The sequence below is a fragment of the Wyeomyia smithii genome, chromosome 3 (assembly GCF_029784165.1).
Source record: "Wyeomyia smithii strain HCP4-BCI-WySm-NY-G18 chromosome 3, ASM2978416v1, whole genome shotgun sequence".
Lineage (NCBI taxonomy): Eukaryota > Metazoa > Arthropoda > Insecta > Diptera > Culicidae > Wyeomyia > Wyeomyia smithii.
This window is the reverse complement of record NC_073696.1, coordinates 3967111-3987278: the sequence shown is the minus strand read 5'-3', so window position 1 is coordinate 3987278 and position 20168 is coordinate 3967111. Positions and strand designations below refer to the sequence as shown.

The 20168-nt window shown below is 38.6% G+C and overlaps 1 protein-coding gene across 3 annotated transcripts in view; it reads right to left on the bottom strand.

The window, feature by feature from the left end:
• The window catches only part of LOC129730472 (putative inorganic phosphate cotransporter), a 41128-nt gene that overhangs the window by 2258 nt on the left and 18702 nt on the right, over positions 1-20168 (bottom strand). Inside the window, exon 1 of one of the 3 annotated variants that reach the window (XM_055689818.1) lies at positions 13340-13481. The exons of 1 other annotated variant lie outside the window; for it this stretch is intronic. In XM_055689818.1, coding sequence (XP_055545793.1) covers positions 13340-13364 — 25 coding nt within the window. In that variant the 5' untranslated portion in view covers positions 13365-13481. Of the gene's footprint in view, positions 1-540; positions 1303-13339; positions 13482-20168 lie in introns of those variants that run through there. One more of the 3 variants, XM_055689817.1, reaches the window with a different exon arrangement.

The window sequence follows — 20168 nt, the reverse complement described above, 5'->3', positions numbered from 1 at the left end:
AGAAAGATTTCGCATAAGTTGGAAACCATTTATTTTATTAATCTGATAAAACATAACAACAATATCGCACGCTAGCCTGGGGGCTACTGCGGTCTCGATCCGGCACATTTTGCATGTTGTAGAATAAGTACAACGATACACCGTGCCCCAGTGCTTAGTCGAGAAAATTTCCAGCTCGAAAAGTTCCTCGACCTGATCGGGAATCGAACCCGATATCACAACCGTGTGGGAGAGCTAGCCGACCGACATTGCTAACCACAGAACCACGGGGACCACAATCAACCTGATACATGGATATTATTTCTACCAACTGTAATCCTATAATGCATCACCTAGTTTCACGAATGTATTTTCTATTTCTCAATTTTTGATTTAAATATGACCCATATGGTTTCGCCCCCGCGAGAAAGAGGCCGAATTTGCCATGCCATACATAGTCTTCCCAAGAGAACATAAAATTTTAAATTTCTGTGCCATCGCATCCATTTAACCTATAAGAGTGATGTAAATGTATTTATATGCTAAAATTAGGATTATTACGTTGAAATGCAAGATCGATGGGGCGGTAGTCATAGCGTCTGCCACAACAGTTGAACATAGCGACTTCCCCGAGGTAGGAAAGGGTATCCAATATTTTTGCACGACTTCTTTTCCACCGTCAGCGGTGGTGCGTTGTTAATTTTTTGTGCTAAATTGATATGTCGCCCCTATGGCTGGTCAAATTTGCTGTTAACGTAACAGACGTTACGTTGATTTGCATGTGGAAGTGATTGCTGCAGTCGTCGAATTAGTGGCACAATCTTTGTTTTATTTTCACAATCACCCTATGCGCTCGCCGTATGGCAAAATGCTGCTCGATGATGCATGAAGTGGGCTGCTGGTTTCGGCTTATCTCAGCTCCTGATCGCAGGGTGTTGTCGAGAAACAAAGAGACTGCAGAAATCACTTTTGCGGTCAGCTTGCGTACTGCAGGTCGCCAAGGGTCATGCTTGAATGTTAATTGGTGCACTATCAGCTGACCCTAAGAAACTTCACACTGGAATTATTCTAAGCACTCTCGCGAACTTATTGCACTCTAATGACGACCGACAGTTTGGACACGTTTCACATTTTCTCCGTCGAACGATGGGAATGGAATGAATCCATAGCAGTGCAACACTGTACTAGGAAGATGATATTTTCGTAGGGTAACCTCCAGATGGATTAAATCTGAACAAACACCCGTTTTCTGTGATTTGCTGTATGAATCAAAGGATCTGTTTGCTTTGCGTTGTATATTTTCAGATTTTTTTCGCTTTGTATGCTTGAGTTGTTTACGAAACACCTTTCGCTCACTCTCTCAATAAGTTTACCATAGCGGCTAATGGGCGACTCGCTCGCGAAAGCCCGAGTTTCTCGTGGCGACGCTGGAGGAATTGAGAATTTGTTATATCGCGTATACCTAAAAAGTGCAGTACATAAGAAGGCAGCGAACAGCTGTTTTTGTAAATTTATGTGACTTGCTATTGTCACTATTGAAAATAATTATCCAACGTAAACGAGCCTAAAATTCTTACTTGTGTCGACTGTGTTAAAATAGAATATGTAATTATTTTCGATTGCTCGTAGATCGTTATACTCATCATTTCGAATTCGCCCTGGTATGGCCTTTCTCTCCCCGAAAGTCCATGCTACTTGTTGCGCCCTATATGAATTGCTAGTGATAAAGGTAGACAGACAACGGCCAGGTAGGTAGGCTATGTATCAATTGAGCGAAAAATTCTCATTCTCATTTCATTACGAACCGTTGTTTATGTACTGCAGTATTGAACGTTTCTGTCCAGGTGGTAGTTCCGTTGCGGTGCATTAAACACGGTTGAAGACACAGATGTATCTGATTAGATTTAAAACTTGAGATTTGTTCTGTTCTGATTCTGGAGAACGTTTGAGTTACAGATAAACCTCGGTTGAACGGTCAAAACAATGCAAAATGTTCTTAGAATTTATGCATTTAACTAAGCTTTCCTCAAGACTTTGCACAATTTATTGTTTTGAAAATCACAGAAAAAAATATAGAAAAAAAACTGTTATTAAGGAGGGGTGTTCCACAAAAAACTCTATTTTGTCGTGTTCAACGTACAGATAGGACATCGCAGTATTCAGCAATTGTTTTGAAGTAGAATACTTCTCTCAGGAAGTTCGGCTACATAGTGATGTGAAATGAAAATCTAAAATCGAAAAAAGTGAAAAATATGTCCAATTTCAAATGCTAATAAATCGGTTAGAATTCGATGGATTTCCTTCGTTCTTGCAGCAATAGATTGCAAAATCTTCTAAGATTCTTCCCAAAATAAGATAATTGTAATTTTATTATTCACACTATTGTACTATTGAAAATAGTCAAGCCTTGTCAAAACGAAAAATTCGACCTCTGATTGGTCGTTATATGCTTGCTTCCCAAGCACGGTCGACAGGATCATATACCTTGCAATTGAAAACATGCTATTTGGCCTATATAAGAGCCTGTTTCAGCCGGAGCCGCTCATAATAGTTCTAGACAGCGACAACAGCAGTCGTCCTTCCTTAGCAGCAGCACAAGCCCTGTGGTTGGTCACCACGTCTCAGGAGCAGCGCGGTTTTTCTCAGCGTGTGTCGCCAGACAGCCATTATTCCCCCCGTGTTGGGGCAGCATGAAGATTGCCATCAGGAAATCCAATTTTGGAAATCAAAATGCCTTTTTGAAGGCAAATAAACAAGTCATTGAAAGTTAATAATTTTTGTCAACGCAAGCAAGCATTCTGTGTTGCATTCTAGCAATTCAAATTTGTCGCACCCGTCTAATTTACTGAATGTGAAATAGCTTCCACAGTGCATGTTGTCCGTGTATCTTAATTCCCCCAATGTTAGGGCAGCTTAAAGGTTGAAATTAGCAACCGATTTTGAACCGCAACATGCTTTTTCAAGGCAAATAAAAAAATAATTGAAGGTTAATAATTTTCTGGCATCAACACAAGCAGACATTCTGTGCGGGATGCAATCAAATTCTGTTGTAGTTGTCTAATTTTCACTTTCACTTTATTTAGTAAACCCCCCACTGTAGGGGCAGCGCAAAGGCTGCGATCAGCATAACCGACATCGAATAATAAACTGCCCTGTTAGAACGCATTCACAAAAGCAGTCAGTTCGACTATGCAGAGCTAATATGAAGACGATTCAATCAATCAGCGTAAACAGAATTTCGTCGTCTCCCAGCTGCCAAGTTGCAACATGATGCAACACGCAACAGCGAGCAAACGAAATCGCTTGATGTTACAAACCGCAATAAGATACGGGTTAAAACCGTCGCGTGTGTGAGAGCACCATCGGTGTTTATTCGCTGGATACACTATCTACTGTCTACTGAACGCAATAATCTGCTTACATGCGACACGGGGACGGGAACATTTTCTTCAACCAAGCTGCACAACAAGACACAAAACATGTTATTTTGTTGCTTCAATAAGAGTGCTATCGGTCCGGCTCGACAAGAAATCATTTTTGTGCATCCGTGCTACGAAACTGAGGATAAACTTTAGAAACGGAAAAAAGAGGTGGAGCTTATCAAATGATCGCTCTGAGCCGGAATGAAGTCACACGTATTTTTCAAGTTATATCATTCCACCACGTACGTAAAATAATTCATTCCTATTTTCATCCCTATATAAGAGCCTGTTTTAGTCGAAGCCGCTCATAATAGTTCTGAACAGTGACGACAGCAGTCCTCCTTTAGCAGCAGCGGGAGCGAGCAGTGGGTACAATCGATAGCAGATAGCGGCCACAACTGTGGAAAGGCTGCGAATAAGCGTAGCAGTTTCAGCGGATCTCACCATCGATAGCAGCAGGGCCAGCAGAAGTAGGTACAGCGGGTACCAATGGCGGCCACAACTGTGGCATGGCTACGGATAGCGTTGCAGTTGCTCAACAGTTGGGCCAGCGTATAGCGGCCACAACTGTGGCATGGCTATGCATAGCGTCGCTGTTGCAGCGGGTATATCAGCATCGATAGTAGCAGGGTCAGCTGATGCAGCGACACTCCCTTCACTAAAATGCTGTTTCAGCGTGGTAGCGGGAAGCATCAGCAGCAGGCTTGCATGAAGTGAATACATCAGCCAGCAACTTTCTCTAAGGCCTCTGCCATAGTAGACGCGAAAAGCGGCGCGAACCGATTCGCTCGGCCGTAGGTTTATGCACAGCTCTACTGATGGCTGTACATTAACCTACAGCCGAGCGAAACGGTTCGCGTCGCTTTTCGCGTCTATTATGGCAGAGGCCTAATGGGAAAGTTGTATCATTTTGTTCAGAAGAATATTATTGTCGGTAATATTACAGAGATGCGATTGCGTAAATCCGATTTTGAATTGAACAATTGTTCTTTTGAGAACAAATAACACACTTATTTGAAGAGTTAATAGCTTTTGGTACCAATAGCAGTATAGTGACAGCCTCAGCGGTAGATGCAGATGCAGCCGGTACTTCCCTGAGGCCGATGTAAAGGTAAATGGGAGCAGCACGGCGAAACAGTTCGGGTAATGCTTAGACGCGCGTCATTTCTCGTTCTTGATATTCCCCACATGAAACGACGCGCTTTCGTATGATAGCGGTGGTATTAGCGGTAGATGCGTTTGCCAACACTTCCTCCAGTAAAGCCGTGTCTAGTTTTCAATGTGAAAACACCTTTCTCATTGTGTTGACCGTGCGCCTTAGTTCTCACTATCGAGGTAACACAGAGATGTAAGATAAACACTACATCCTATGATAAATTGATCAATTGTCCTTATAAGGACAACAAATGAATTAATGAAGATTTAATTTTGAATTAGAATACTTCTCTCAGGAAGTTCGGCTACATAGGGATGTGAAATGAAAATCTAAAACTGAAAAAAGTGAGAAAAATTTCAAATTCTAATAAATCGGTTAGTTTTCGATGGATTTCCTTCGTTTTTGCAGCAATTGATTAGAAAATCTTCTAAGATTCCTACCAAATGCATGAAATTGCAATTTTATCATTCGAACTATTGTACTATTGAAAACTCTTAAGCCTTGTCAAAACACAAAATTCGACCTCTGATTGGTCGTTATACCGCGCTTTCCCAAGCACGGTCGGCAGAGTTATGGACCTAGTAAATTGGGAATGCCTCATTTGGCCTATATAAGAACTTCATCAGATAATAAACAGACATTTCATCGGATATTAAATTGAACAATAGAAATTTGAAGAACAAAAATGAATATTTGAAGAGTTAATATTTTCTCGTTTTGCGCTATAATCCAAAGTTAATTATCTTCATCTACATGCATACTCTGACTATTATTACGTATTTGCGTCGCTTAGTGTTTGGCTACGGTCATGCAGAACGCAAATAACGGCGCGATGCGATTCGGCAAGACGAAATCTGTTGAAATGTATAGCTCTACTTCGCCTTAAGAAGAGCTGTACATTTCACCACGGTAAGGCGAATCGCATCGCGCCAGCATTCGCGTTCTGCATAACCGTAGCTTTTGTTCCGTTCCCGTTTAATGATGTCGTATTAAATGTGCATATTACAATTCGGCAGCACTTCAACTTCTCATTTGCACAAAATTTAAAAATATTCAATGAACTTCATTCAAAATATCAGACAAAAAGAAATTACAATACTGCCAATGAACGGTCAACGTTTATTTACTAGAAAAAATGACTGACACGCAAGCAGCCGGGTTATCTTTCTTGTAAAAGTATTCTACTTCAACCTTGCGGTCGTGGCTTTGCATACAACCTTCTTGTGATTTTTCTTTTAAAATTTTCCACAACTTTACTGAAGGAAGCAATCCGATATATTGAAAATTAGAAAAAATATTTTTTTTATCTAACTGTTAGGTGGATTGATCGAAAAACCCGAAACGCCAAAAGTAAGGCCTTGTACTATGAAACAATTTTGTTGAAGACATTGAGTACATAAAATCAATTTTTCATAGTCAAATCTAGAACGATCACGATTTTTCGAATTTGGGCCACTATGCACTGTGGGATTTTCAAATAAATCTTTTCACCAATTGTAAATATCTTGAAATATAATACTTGGCTATAATACAGCTATTTTGAAAGTTGTTTCATAAAATTGTGGCTGAAAAGCGTGCTTTACATTGAGAATTTCGTCGTTTTAATATCACTTTTTTGAACTTTACGACCTTCGAAAGGGCATTACTGCCCATAAACGCATAAGAGTCACACTGCCAAAAACCTACAACTGAGTAAAACGCAGTAGACGCAGGTAAACCATAGCTTTTTTTCCTTCCTATGGATTCAATCAAAGAAACAAAAATTTAAAATAAGCATTCATCCAAGGTAAATATATTTGTGCAGAATACTTTTATATGCAATAAGGTTATTGTTGTTCCGATCAGTACACTTTATTTGGCCTTTTAATGAAAGTTACCATGATTTTCTGCCAATTGGTTTTAGCTCTGAGCCTGTTATGCGTTTATTCGTAACGTGGGACTGACCAAAATCAATGTTTTTTTTATCATTTTAGCAACAAACCTAACTTTTGTTGTAAATTTTCGAGAACACACGTAATGTAAAGAAGTTTCTAAGGTTTATCTCAAAAGTGATGAAAACTCACATGGGACTGTTATGCATTTATGGGCAGATTACTAAAAAATGTACCGTACGATGATTTTGAAATTTTGACCAGAGATTCTGAACGTCGTAACGAATCGAATGTTGTACTCAGATTCTCTGGTGCATTTCTTATAATAACGGTCTGTGGGAGCACCGTGAGATAGAAATCGAGTTTGATAAAACATAAAAAAAAACTTAACATAGTATCAACCAGCGGATAGCCATCATTCCCCAGCTTGTATCCCAGGTCCTTCGTCATGATGGTGTAGGCAGCTCCGGCATCGACCATCACACATTTTACTCAAAGTTGTGGGAATAATTCATTTGGAGTCACTTTGAAAAAAATCCGCTTTTGGTGTCGATTGGAATAACGCATTTTTTTTTGTCAAAACCTAATTTTTTCTTTTTTGTGTTTTTGTGAACTATATTTGCATTTCCCGACAAATGCAGTCAATTTTATTCTAAATTTGATAGTTTCATCATGTTCCTTGGACAATTTCGAAAATCACCCAATCTCGAGATATAAAATTTTAACGAAAACAGTTTTTATTTTCTCAATTTTCATCAATCATCTTTGTTTAAAAATGCTTGCTAACCCAAATTCTCCCCAAACCATGCTGCATTGTAAATGTTATTTCCTCAAAACTAAAGCAGGGAAAGAGAGAGAGAGAGAGAGTGAGTTGGTGTCAAAAACGAAATGCAGAGCGGTATTCATGATTTAAATTGATTAAACCTTAGGATTTGTAAAAAAAAAGAATAATATCAATTACGTCTTTCGTGAGAAAACGTCAAAATACAATTAAAATAACACTATTTTTAAATACTTAGGCTTCCAAAATGTTAATTTAACATCATTATAGACATGTAAAGGTTGCATCTAGTAGAATTTTTTGTCAGCTTTATGATAAAGGCAATCAAGTTGCTTAAAGAGTTAGAACCACTTTAAGAAAAAGTTTTCAAAAAACATAAAAAGTGAATAATTCTGAGTAGATTAACGTCAGTGTTGCTACGCTTCCTAAAGTCTGCACACACACTTTCGAGATACTCTTTCTTCTTCGTGTATTCCCCTGAGTAGCAGCAAGCACGCACCGACACGCAAAAACTTTTTTGTATTGCTACTCAGCGACTGTAAAAGAGTACGCGAGTTTCTGCTAGCGAGTAGGAGTACTCGACTAAAATTGCTCGACTAGGAGGAGTGCTTGAAAAAATCGTCCTCGAAAACGAAAATGCTTTCTTCATCTACCCGGTTTTGCTTCGTGCGCCGACAGCCAAACGTGGGGAAAGAATTTGTAAAGTATCGCACTCCGGAACGTGTTGGGTATCGGACTGCTTTGGTAAGTTTTTTATAGCAGTCTAATGTCTTTTTCGTTTTCGCTGTGAACTACACTCGGACTACACTTTTGACACCGTAAATATTTTATTTCATTTTCCGGACTACACTTTTTCTGTCTCTGACTACACTTTTTCTGACCCGGACTACACCCAAAAAAAGCAGAGTGTACACTAGGGAGTTACCAACACATTCACACGTATGTGTCAAAACTGGTTTGTTTTGGTTTTCGTTCCACGTGGTAAAGTGTCAGGTATATTTTTTTTAAGCACAATTGCGAGATGGATATATGAAATGGAAACGAGACAAAATGACGATGGCGATAATGATCAAAACAAAACAAATTGACAGCTATCCCTCTTGTTACGCATACCAATGCAACTACACTGAAAATGTTTTATTTCAATCTGTAAAGTGTAGTCCGGAAAAGTGTAACTACACCGCGAAAACGAATTTGACATAATGCAAAACCAGTCGGAGCAAACCGCTACCGAAGTAGTCCGTTACCCTACTTGAAATATTTTTTTGCCCCTCCGCAACTATCGTAATTCATCTTGGTATTATTGTGCTCGAGAGAAGAGGTTAACACGCGAGTAAAAGAGTAGACGTGCATGTGTGCGTATGATCTCGGGAGCGAATGCGAGCAAGGAAGACAGCGAGAAAGAACGAGAAATAGCTTGAATGGAGAATACTCCAGTGTGTGAAATCGGCAGCTACGAGAACCTCACTTGAAGTGTTGCATACTGTTTATGAGTGAGACTAAAGCAGGTATTAGACGAAGCAAATATTTGCTATTTTTGGTACGATTTTTATTTGCACAAAATTAAAGCTGTATGAAAAAATAGCAAATATTTGCTTCGTCTAATACCTGCTTAACAACGCTGATATGCCTAGAAGAGTTTTTTTTTACCAAATGTGGCTTTATATTAGTCCCTGAAATATTCTCTACAAGAAATCTTACACCCTGTATAATAAAAGTTATATATCACTGCTATTTTTGATGTTTCAATTATTGTATTTATATTAAAGACCACAAAACTACTAATAATTGTTCCCAAGTGTTCTCCCAAAATACCCATATGTGCGACGATACGACTTTTTGAACTTCGTTCAGAAGTAGGGATCCAAAGCTTTGTCTTCTAAAAAAAAAAACAATGTAAAATTTCAGTACAACCGGACTTCCGGAACAAGTGCTTCAAAGCGGTCAAAATTTCACTTTTTTTACCAATGATAAAATTGATTTCTCGGAACACAATTAACGTATAATTACGTCTCACGGACACGTATCTAGTTAGGGGCCTATTACAGAAGACGAAGCGAACGGCGAGTTACTCAGCTGACCAATTTTAGTATTACAGATGGCGAGGCAGCTGTATTTTGGACGAGCAGCTCGTCTGCGAAACTGCTCGACTCGTTCGTGACTTATCTGTCATTAGCCATGTTTCACTCGCGTTTCCTAACACAGGTCGGACTTGATTATCCGAAGTGTCGATTTTTTTTTACTCCGTATAATCGAATCACCATTTTTTTTACATTTTTTCCTTTAACAAACGTAAAATATTTTTTTGTTATATTACCGGAATGTTTGTTGAAATAACGGAAACAAAAAAGAATGCAAAAATTTTACACCGATCTGTTTTACTTAACTCGGACATGGCCCAAACATGCCAAAAAGTACAGAAATGGTAACAAATGTGCTGAAAGGGATGGTTCTCGCCAAACATGTGAAAAGGACCCATGTGCCATATATAAACAAGTCAAATTTTCTCGTTTTTTGATTATTACAAGCGAAATTTGCCCTTACCAATAAGCTTTATTGATAGAAGAATTTACTCTTAATCAAACAATCTTATTTGTACGGGTAGATTAAGCTTGTATTCAGTGAAAAACGTGAAATTGTGGCTTGTTTACATATGGCACATGGGCCCTTTTCACATGTTTAGCGAGAGTTAAGGTAAAATTTCAAAATAAATACTAAAAGCAAACAGCAAATAAAATTATTCCGGATAGTCGAGTTTTGGATTTGGATAATCGAGTCTCCGGATAATCGAGCCCGACCCGTACAACATTTTGCTCGTCTCGTTAGCGTTAGGAAAGAAAGGGTTGTGTCACCGTGGTATGTGACTGAGCCAAACAGTGTAGCGCGCGAAGTTAACTCATTGCGAAAATGAACGGTGCTAGTGGTGCTTCTAAATAAAAATATCTACTCCAAACTGCGATGCGCTTATACATAAGTAACGCGCTACCAGTGTCAAACAGCTAAACTCACACGGGTCGTAGACCGCGTTTACACCAAAGCAATATGTTGTTGTTTTACTCGCTTTAGTCCATAGACACCCCTACCGGAAGTTCAACACTCAATAGTCACGTGTAAAAGCTAGCATGCAGAAATTCAGTCTTCATTATACAATCAATTACTGCTGCAAGAGGACGGTTGACTCTTACTGTAAACTGGCTGGACTCGCAGCCGGCAGAGCAGCAGCTGCTTTTAGTGTAGTGCGCCCAAGCAGACGACTCATTCGGTCGCAGTGTTGCACAGCAGACGAACCAACTGGCTGACTGTACAGCATTGTGAACATTTGCGGGCATGTTAAAAATTTTGTCCGGATCTGTCGCGGCGCGTTTGCTTTCATCCATTTGGCCACTGCTAAAATAAGGTGGGAAAATGATTCACTACATTGAGCGGATCATAGCGGTTTTGCTCGCTAATGTGAACTAGTTCTTTTTTTACCGCCCACTGGCTCTCTTCGTTCTTATTTTTTTCCGATCAGACTAAAGTTTATTATCAGACACTACAAACGAGAGCCATGTAAAAACTTAACACCTCTTTGACTGCGCGCGAAACTGCAATAGAACTTCCAGCAACCAGTTGCCACTGGCTATCTGCTATGCTATGCATAACCCATCCACCAGCCGCGAGAGCATGGAAACATTAACTTGCCACAGTTCACCCACAGGCACAGGGACTGGCTAACGCCGAGTACGCATTAGAGATGGTCGGGTATCGGGTTTTTAAACCCGAAACCCGAACCCGACCCGTGCCCGTCGGGTTTGGGTTTGAACAATTTCAAAGGTGTCGGGTAGGGGTCGGGCTCGGGTTGACTGGGAAAAAAAATTTCGGGTTCGGGTTTGAAAAAGTCGGGTTTAGGTCTGAAAACCCGAAACCCGACTGTACCAAATAAGCATTTTTATAAGATAATGATGTCTAATTTCATGAAACAGTAAAAACCATTAACATTTCAATACCATTCGAGGGGCGAAGCTTCAGGGCAGCCTCAAATTGGTACAAAAAATCGACCCCCCAAAAAAAATCTCGGGCTCGGTAGGGTTCGGGTTTCACAGTTTCGGGTTCGGCTCGGATTCGGGTGTCAACCAAAAAAAAATCGGCAACGGATCGGGTACGGGTTCGAAAAAAGCCAAACCCGACCATCTCTAGTACGCATGCGAATGGATAGCAACCGTGGAACGCAGAGAGCGAAAGAACTGGTTCACTGATTTTCTGAATCTATATAGATGCAGGAGATCCGCTGGCGGGCTGATCAGAAGAGTTGGTTCTTGGGAAGAGCGAAATCTTTTGATCGCTCTCAGAAGAACTGGTTCTTCCGATGAACTAGCTCTTTTGATCAGCTCTCAGGCGATCCGCTCCTGAAGGAGAAAAGTGGGCAGATGAATAAATTTGCTATAAGAGTTTGAAACGATTTTCTTCAAGCACTTGCTATTTTGTTTTTTTTTTCTCGCTTATTTTCCGTCGGTCTAGTTCCGCCTCTGTTGTGGCCAATCACCAACGCCCAGGGAGGCGACTCCACACCCAGGACCCTTACTCACGACCCGTTTATTAACGGACCGGCGCCAACGGCTTTACTTCCTCATGCGATGGAAGGCGTGATCCCAGAGATTTTTCGCCTCAGAAAATCTCCCGGTGTCGGCTAGGATTGCATCTAGACCAGTTGGGTTGGTTGTGAGTGGATCACGCCACCTCACAACCATCGACACCTATGTCGGCGGTGGGATTCGAACCCAGGCGTCGAGCGTGGTTGGCGGAGACGTTACCAACCACACTAGGCCCCCGCTCTTGCTATTTTGTTACTTTGATTGGTTTCAATTAGATAAGGTGGAATGATGAAAATTCATAATATTTTATTGATTATACTCATATTCAGCTCCTTAGACTCCATTATTACTCCTCCACGATCTAGGCTGGTCGGGGTACAACCTCGGTGGCTTTTTGTAAGATTTTTTGAGGAGAATATCCTATTACATTTAATCTTCATCTATGTCAGGTTTACGCAGAATGCGTTCAGTATAAACTTAGCACGCATCCCCAATACATTGTTTTTAGCCTTGAACATTTGTAGTGCATGGATCACAAAGTTCATCAATGATTGTTGCATTTTCGAAATGCGAATGCACGCCACTATCCAAAAATGCGTTTCGAATTTTGCGACATGATGTATGGTATTTATGGGACTATTGAACAGGCCATACAGCACGCGTCACAATTCTATTAATTGATGTCATGCCTGTCGTTGTCTGTATAATTATCCACCTTAATGAATTATTTCACGATTTAACGTCACTAAAGGTTTTGAAAGTATGAAATATAAATCAACAAGGACTATAACGCTTACGCCATGGAGGGGTCTGGATGGTGTATTAGGTGATAAAACAACAATAAAATAAAACAGTTAACCTGGAGACAATGCCAAATGTTCTCTTTTTTTTCAATTCTGAATGAAGACAATAATCGCCAATAATATTTTTGATGCTATCAAAACCACTTCTATTGATATATCCAATAACTCGAACAATAGAACGGTTCAAAAAGCAAAGCAGACACAATTTTTTCAACAAATGAGTCATTTTCAGTGTAATTACCCGCTTTAATAATTCAAACAATGATTCAACATTATCAATATTTTTTTTGAAAGTACGACCTGACAAGGACAATCACCAAACCGTCATGAAGAATGGATCTGGATGATGTACCAAGCAATAATATACAACAAGACTGTCGTTGTTTTTTTTTTCTAATAACTAACGCAACAGATTTGCGATATCGACACCAGAAATGCTCATATCCGCAATTATATAAGCCTCGGCGACTGATCGCCAATCCGTAAACGCTGCGTTCCGGCTGGACGTTCTGATGCGCGCGCGTTTGCCTAGAAGAGCATGTTATTGAAGCTTCGTATGACACCGTGTGAACAATCTCGCTGATGGGAAGAACATTTTTTACCGGTAGTAGGTATACTTCAATTGTTTTCCTATTTTCGACGAAATGGCTTGAGTTCATTGTTCTCACGTAATTGATGTAGTTTTACGATCACATATAGTTTTATATTCGAATTTTTAAACTAGAATTTGTTTCGGTTTTCCTTAGTTTTCTATACCTTCATATCTACGATTACGGCTCATAGTATGAGCTTTTCACTATTTTTCCAATAAATAAAATGAACTTGGCAGTGCCAAGTTTTCTGCACGACTGTCACTCACAATATGATTTATATCACGCGACCTGAATCTATACCCTATCTTCTAGAAGATGCAGTAATATTGACTGTGACTTATTTGTTCTAACAACATCGATAGTGTTAGTTATCTTGCTGTTGTTCTTATCAGCTTCTTTCTACGGAATCTTTTACAAAACCATTTGAATCCATCTAACAATGATGAGGGTCTGAAAAGTTTTGCTTCGAATTGTACAAGTAACTGAAATAAACTGGTAAGTCCTTGAATGGCGTCGCAGTAAAGTTATATCACTCTTTAATGTAATATTTATTTATATATTTTTATTGTTACTATTTTGCCTTATAGACGACCCCCGTAAAGTGCGGGTGCCCACTTGAAGTGGCCATGACAACCTTGATAAAAGAAAAAAGCAATATCACAACTGCGGTGGCAATCGATCGTGTATATATATATATTGTGAGAAACCGTTCGGTTAGGTCCGGATCGCGTTTTATCAAGTGTTTACCGAAGATTTGAGGGGGACTGGATGAAACTGGTCATGTCATTGTTTGTTTCGATTGATAAAGGTCTAATGCCGGCGCTATTGCGACGTTTGAAGCGCGTCGGTTTTCAAAGTAAACACATTCCACTTAAAAGGTAGTAAGCAAGTTAATGTTCATAGGCTTATAGATGATTATTTGGCCGAAAAAATTATTCGTCTGAGTGAAATTGCAAACAAAAATACTCAATCGATTGCTCACAAACAACTTGATATTTTACTTTTTGTAGAGACTAAATTCTACAGTTGCTTATTTTGAAATTTCTGAATTTGGTTCATGAGGAAAACTTGAAAAAAAAATGCCCACAAGTCAAATATTGTTTTTTGTACGATCTGTTTTAAATTGAATGGGCTGGAAAATGTTCAAAAGTAATACCAAAAAATTCCATTGCTTTATGTTCTGTTCATTACTTTGAGTAAACTGAGGTCATTCAAAAAAAGGATGGTCCGGAAAAACTCAAATTATTTCATACTGCTAATAAAGGTCATACACAATTTGTTGGTGTCTAAAGTGCCTGTTTTAATGTTACGTTGGAAAATCTGTGCAAGTATACACAGACGTATTTGCTTATACTTGAAAGTGCCTTCGCTATGGTTTTCCCTGTTTCAATTTTGAATAACGCTTATGATGCATCATTGGCTGGCAGTGAGGAACAAGAGCGAAAAAAAACTAAACTGATTGCACGACAAATACTCTCTCAATATTTGATTACTAATAGAAATGACTAACGAGCTTTAAAAAAACTTTAGAACAAATGTATGTTCACTAGGGTGTCCCAGAAAAAATCGATGTTGAAAAAGTCAAGGTGCTCAGCCCTAAATTGATAGATAATGTTATTTATAGCATTTTTGTAGAACATTTCGACTTTCTAAAAGGTCGTTTTCAGGTTGCCAAAACGTTATTTATGCCTGGTTTGGTTCAGCATTGTATTCAGTTTTTTGACTCCCAGAGCCCATTAAACATCACAAAAAAATTAATTTTTCTAATAATTTTTAGATAAAACCCATCAAAACACAAATAAAAAAAACTTTGAGCAAGAACTGAAATTTTCATTGCAAAGCGGGATTTACCACGAAAATTTACATGAAAAAAGATACTTGATATCTTATCGAGGAGCTGCGATATTGGCATTTTTCTATGTGATGAAAAACTATGCATTTTAACAAATATGTTAAATAACTGTTTTGTTTTGGGGGATAAAAAACAACAATGTTCAGAAAACAAATGCATTTTAGGATGGCTGATAACTTAGTAGAAGGTTTCAAAATTTGGAAAAATCTGCGAAAAAAGTTAGAACGAAAATTATGATTTTTCGTGCCTTCTAATAGAAAACTCAATGCTGCTCGTAATATGTAAACGATAGAAACTTTGTCGAAGACATCTTGCATCTATCTCATTCTGATTAAAAAGTAAATTTTTTATCTTACTTATTGGTGGATTGATCACCCTTCTTTCTACATTAAAAGATGCATTTTTGAATATCCTGAAACTTCTTCGAACAATCAACATTTGAATCACTACTTAGGAAATTATACGCACAAACGGCAAAATAAAACACTGTGCAATGGAGATATTGAGCTTTAGTGGCATTTTTGACAAAATGCATAGTTTTCCATCACATGTAAAAACGCCGATATCTCAGCCCCCCGATAAGATATCAAGGATCTTTTTCATGTAAATTTTCGTCTTGAATTCCGCTTTGCAGTAAAAATTTCAGTTCATGATCAAAATTTTTTTCTATATGTGTTCTGAAGGGTTTTATCTGAAAATTATAAGGAAAATTCACTTTTTTGTGATGTTCAGTGGGCTCTGTGAGTCAAATAGTTGAATGCGATGCTGAACCAAACCATCCAAAATATTTTAAAACAACCTCACAAAAATAAAAAAATATATGGAAAAATTACGGAATCGAATAGATTTGAAAAAAGTGCAAAAGAGTGGTTTTGTAGCTTGAAAAAGTCATTTTTTCATATATCCAGTTTGGGCAACCTGAAAATGGCCTTTTAGAAAGTCAAAATGTTCCACAAAAATGCTATAAATAACATTATCTTTCAATTTAGGGCTGAGCACCTTGACTTTTTCAACATCGATTTTTTTTTGGGACAGCCTAAGTTCACTTAAAACAAGTGTAAAATTTAAGCTCATTCATGTTTCAGTTCGACCACAGTTATGCGGATTATGACTTTAGCAAACCTTGGGTGAATAACACCCGTCATCGTATGCTTATGCTGGTGTGATCTACAGTTACCGCAGGATAGATCTTCCGTCTACTTTTTTTTTCAACATTCAAATTCCAATGGTTCTTGCCTACGCTGCACGATTTTTGGTGCTGGTATCACAGTCATGAACTTCACGCGTCCATAGGCGACGAACCTTGATATTGAACTTGGTCACCGTTGCCGCAAAGTTGAGCGTTACGAGCAAAAAATTTCCGTCTTCTTATGGCGCGGTGCGCACACCCAGCGTCAAAGCACAGAATGTTGTAGGCAAATATTTGCCGCTGCTGTTTATTATTCGTGTAGTGCATCATCGGCAACATGAAACCATACCTGTCGGACGGTTTGTGCGGATTTTTTTCCCTTCAATTCTCATGCTGCGTTCTTTGCGTGGCTTTTAGGAACGACTTTGACGTGATTAAACTGATCAATTACTGAACGAACTAGGTCCGACGCCGGGTGGATTGATTGCGGTCAAGGGTACTTAAATGTCATTGTTCCTATCGCTGCGGTTTGTTGTTCGAAATCATGTCAACAACACTTGCAATGCCATCGATGGCTATACAAATGAGAACTTCTAACACATGATGATACTGTTATTGAATTTCTCTTGATGCTTATCAGTGAAATGCAGTAATCTGTTCGAAACTGATAAACAGTTCAGTAGGTACACAGTATGAAACCATCAACACTTAATGGCAGCAATAAATGCGCAAATGGTTGGAATGTCTAACATGGATGGTGTTGATTTTACCTTGTACCAGTGTACAAACAAGCATATGACGTATACAAGTTATGGAAGCGATAGCCACTTATGTGCAACAGATCGGATTTGGGAAGATTAGCTTTATCGAGTTTGTTCTATTAACCCATTTTGATGGATTGATTTTATCGGCAGAAATTATTTCGTCATAAAATGATGTCAATTTAATTAGAGCGTTTGGCCTTTGAAGGCATGCCGGTTTGATATTTCCGTGGATTCGTATACGATTTTTCATGCAACTTGCATCTCAACAATACTCACCAGTACATGTACTCTCGACCGGAATTGAATGCACTCAGATAAGTTTGCATTACATTCTATATAATTACAGACATTTGCATGTCATTGCAATCATGAAAAATTATGAATACCTGTCAACTATCGGCGTTGGTGTTTATCCTAACATATAGAATAATAGTTAGGGTGGTCGTCATTCGTCAATCGAATTGAGATAAACAAATATTGATAATATCACAAATGCTATTGAAAACTGGTGTGCTACACGCTGAGCTGAGCACGTGTAAAAACCGTGGTGATCGGCACGGGGAAACAAAGCATGATGTTGTGGTGCATTACTTGGTGCTTGCTACTTTCTGGTGTGTAGCGGAGAAATTCAATAGTATCTACGCTTTGCAAAGAGCATCAGTTGGCATGCAGTTGGCAGCTACTGATGTATGAATAATCACTAACAACGTCACGATCATAATCACTGGTGTCATTATTTTGATTGACAAACGGAACTAAGTGTATCTGGGTTTCGACTAATGATATGCTCTGCGTTGATTACCACAGCCACTAATGTGTCAACTGAGCAACTTTGGATAATGTGGCCAGATTTGGTATGCGGCGTTTAGACTTACCATTAATGTTGTTTACATTAAATGGATTAATTGTAGTTGCTGGTTGAGTTCAATTAATTGAACTTTTATGTTCATTGTGCAGATTGAATAATGATTGTCTTTGGGAAGCCTAGGAATCTATTGCATCAGAGCTAAACACCAGGTAGCATGAAAAGGCACTCGTCTTGTGTTACAATCAATGTAGGCTGTGTTCGATGATTACCATAGCGACACATTGATACACCATACAAATGATTTCTTCGTAATTTCATCATATGTAGAATATTGATAAAAATCCATAAATTTTATTCCAATAATTTAACAAAAAAAACCCGTGTATTTGTTGTATGATGAAAGGCGGATAATTTATTTATTCCTGGTAAAATTAACAGTTTATGCTTGAAAAAAAACATACAAATGCTTTTAGAAATAGATTTTTTCTGTCTTATTCAAAATATACGCCTCATAGTAAAATCTTGCCATCGACAAAGTTGCTAAACCTTGATTGGAGGTAGACAATCGGCTCGCGAACTGAGCTAAAAAGCTGGTTTTGTGGTGAGTGAAGGGTATACCACTTCTTTTTAAAGAGAACTAACTTACGATTTTTCATGCAACTTGCATCTCAACAATACTCACCAGTACATGTACTCTCGACCGGAATTGAATGCACTCAGATAAGTTTGCATTACATTCTATATAATTACAGACATTTGCATGTCATTGCAATCATGAAAAATTATGAATACCTGTCAACTATCGGCGTTGGTGTTTATCCTAACATATAGAATAATAGTTAGGGTGGTCGTCATTCGTCAATCGAATTGAGATAAACAAATATTGATAATATCACAAATGCTATTGAAAACTGGTGTGCTACACGCTGAGCTGAGCACGTGTAAAAACCGTGGTGATCGGCACGGGGAAACAAAGCATGATGTTGTGGTGCATTACTTGGTGCTTGCTACTTTCTGGTGTGTAGCGGAGAAATTCAATAGTATCTACGCTTTGCAAAGAGCATCAGTTGGCATGCAGTTGGCAGCTACTGATGTATGAATAATCACTAACAACGTCACGATCATAATCACTGGTGTCATTATTTTGATTGACAAACGGAACTAAGTGTATCTGGGTTTCGACTAATGATATGCTCTGCGTTGATTACCACAGCCACTAATGTGTCAACTGAGCAACTTTGGATAATGTGGCCAGATTTGGTATGCGGCGTTTAGACTTACCATTAATGTTGTTTACATTAAATGGATTAATTGTAGTTGCTGGTTGAGTTCAATTAATTGAACTTTTATGTTCATTGTGCAGATTGAATAATGATTGTCTTTGGGAAGCCTAGGAATCTATTGCATCAGAGCTAAACACCAGGTAGCATGAAAAGGCACTCGTCTTGTGTTACAATCAATGTAGGCTGTGTTCGATGATTACCATAGCGACACATTGATACACCATACAAATGATTTCTTCGTAATTTCATCATATGTAGAATATTGATAAAAATCCATAAATTTTATTCCAATAATTTAACAAAAAAAACCCGTGTATTTGTTGTATGATGAAAGGCGGATAATTTATTTATTCCTGGTAAAATTAACAGTTTATGCTTGAAAAAAAAACATACAAATGCTTTTAGAAATAGATTTTTTCTGTCTTATTCAAAATATACGCCTCATAGTAAAATCTTGCCATCGACAAAGTTGCTAAACCTTGATTGGAGGTAGACAATCGGCTCGCGAACTGAGCTAAAAAGCTGGTTTTGTGGTGAGTGAAGGGTATACCACTTCTTTTTAAAGAGAACTAACTTACCACTCACTTCTGGTAGAAAGCAAATTGATAGTTTTATTGATCAGCCTGATCGCGAGTGAGAGTTATGACAAGCTTTCAACGTTCCTTACCGAGCGCCAAGCCACGCGCACAGTTGAACCAGAGCGAGTTCTAACTATAGATCACCGAATGGAAGCTGGGTGTTGGCATGCAACAGTTGAGCGAGAGCAAACTTATTTTTTGTGTATAGTGAAGATTGAAGAGTGAAGATATCATCAAATTTCTGTAAACAATTCAGTTCCACTTTTGTTTCGTATATGAGTTCATGTAATAAAACAATTCGATTTCAAAATACCTAGTTTTACTTATTTCGGTGAGTAAAAGTTGGCAATGACGTAGAACAGTAACTGTTTGTTACATTACTTGCAATGTTGCATTCGAGAGTGGTCGTAAGTGAGTTTTAGGCAAACTTCACTTCACGTGGGATTACGTCTTACTTTAGTAGCCACACACTTTACTACCACTGAACGGACTTTATTGCCAATGCCTTGATAGAAAAAGGAGGTTGCTCCAAACGTGTGGTATAATAGTTGATACATCTTTTCAATAGTAAATTATTA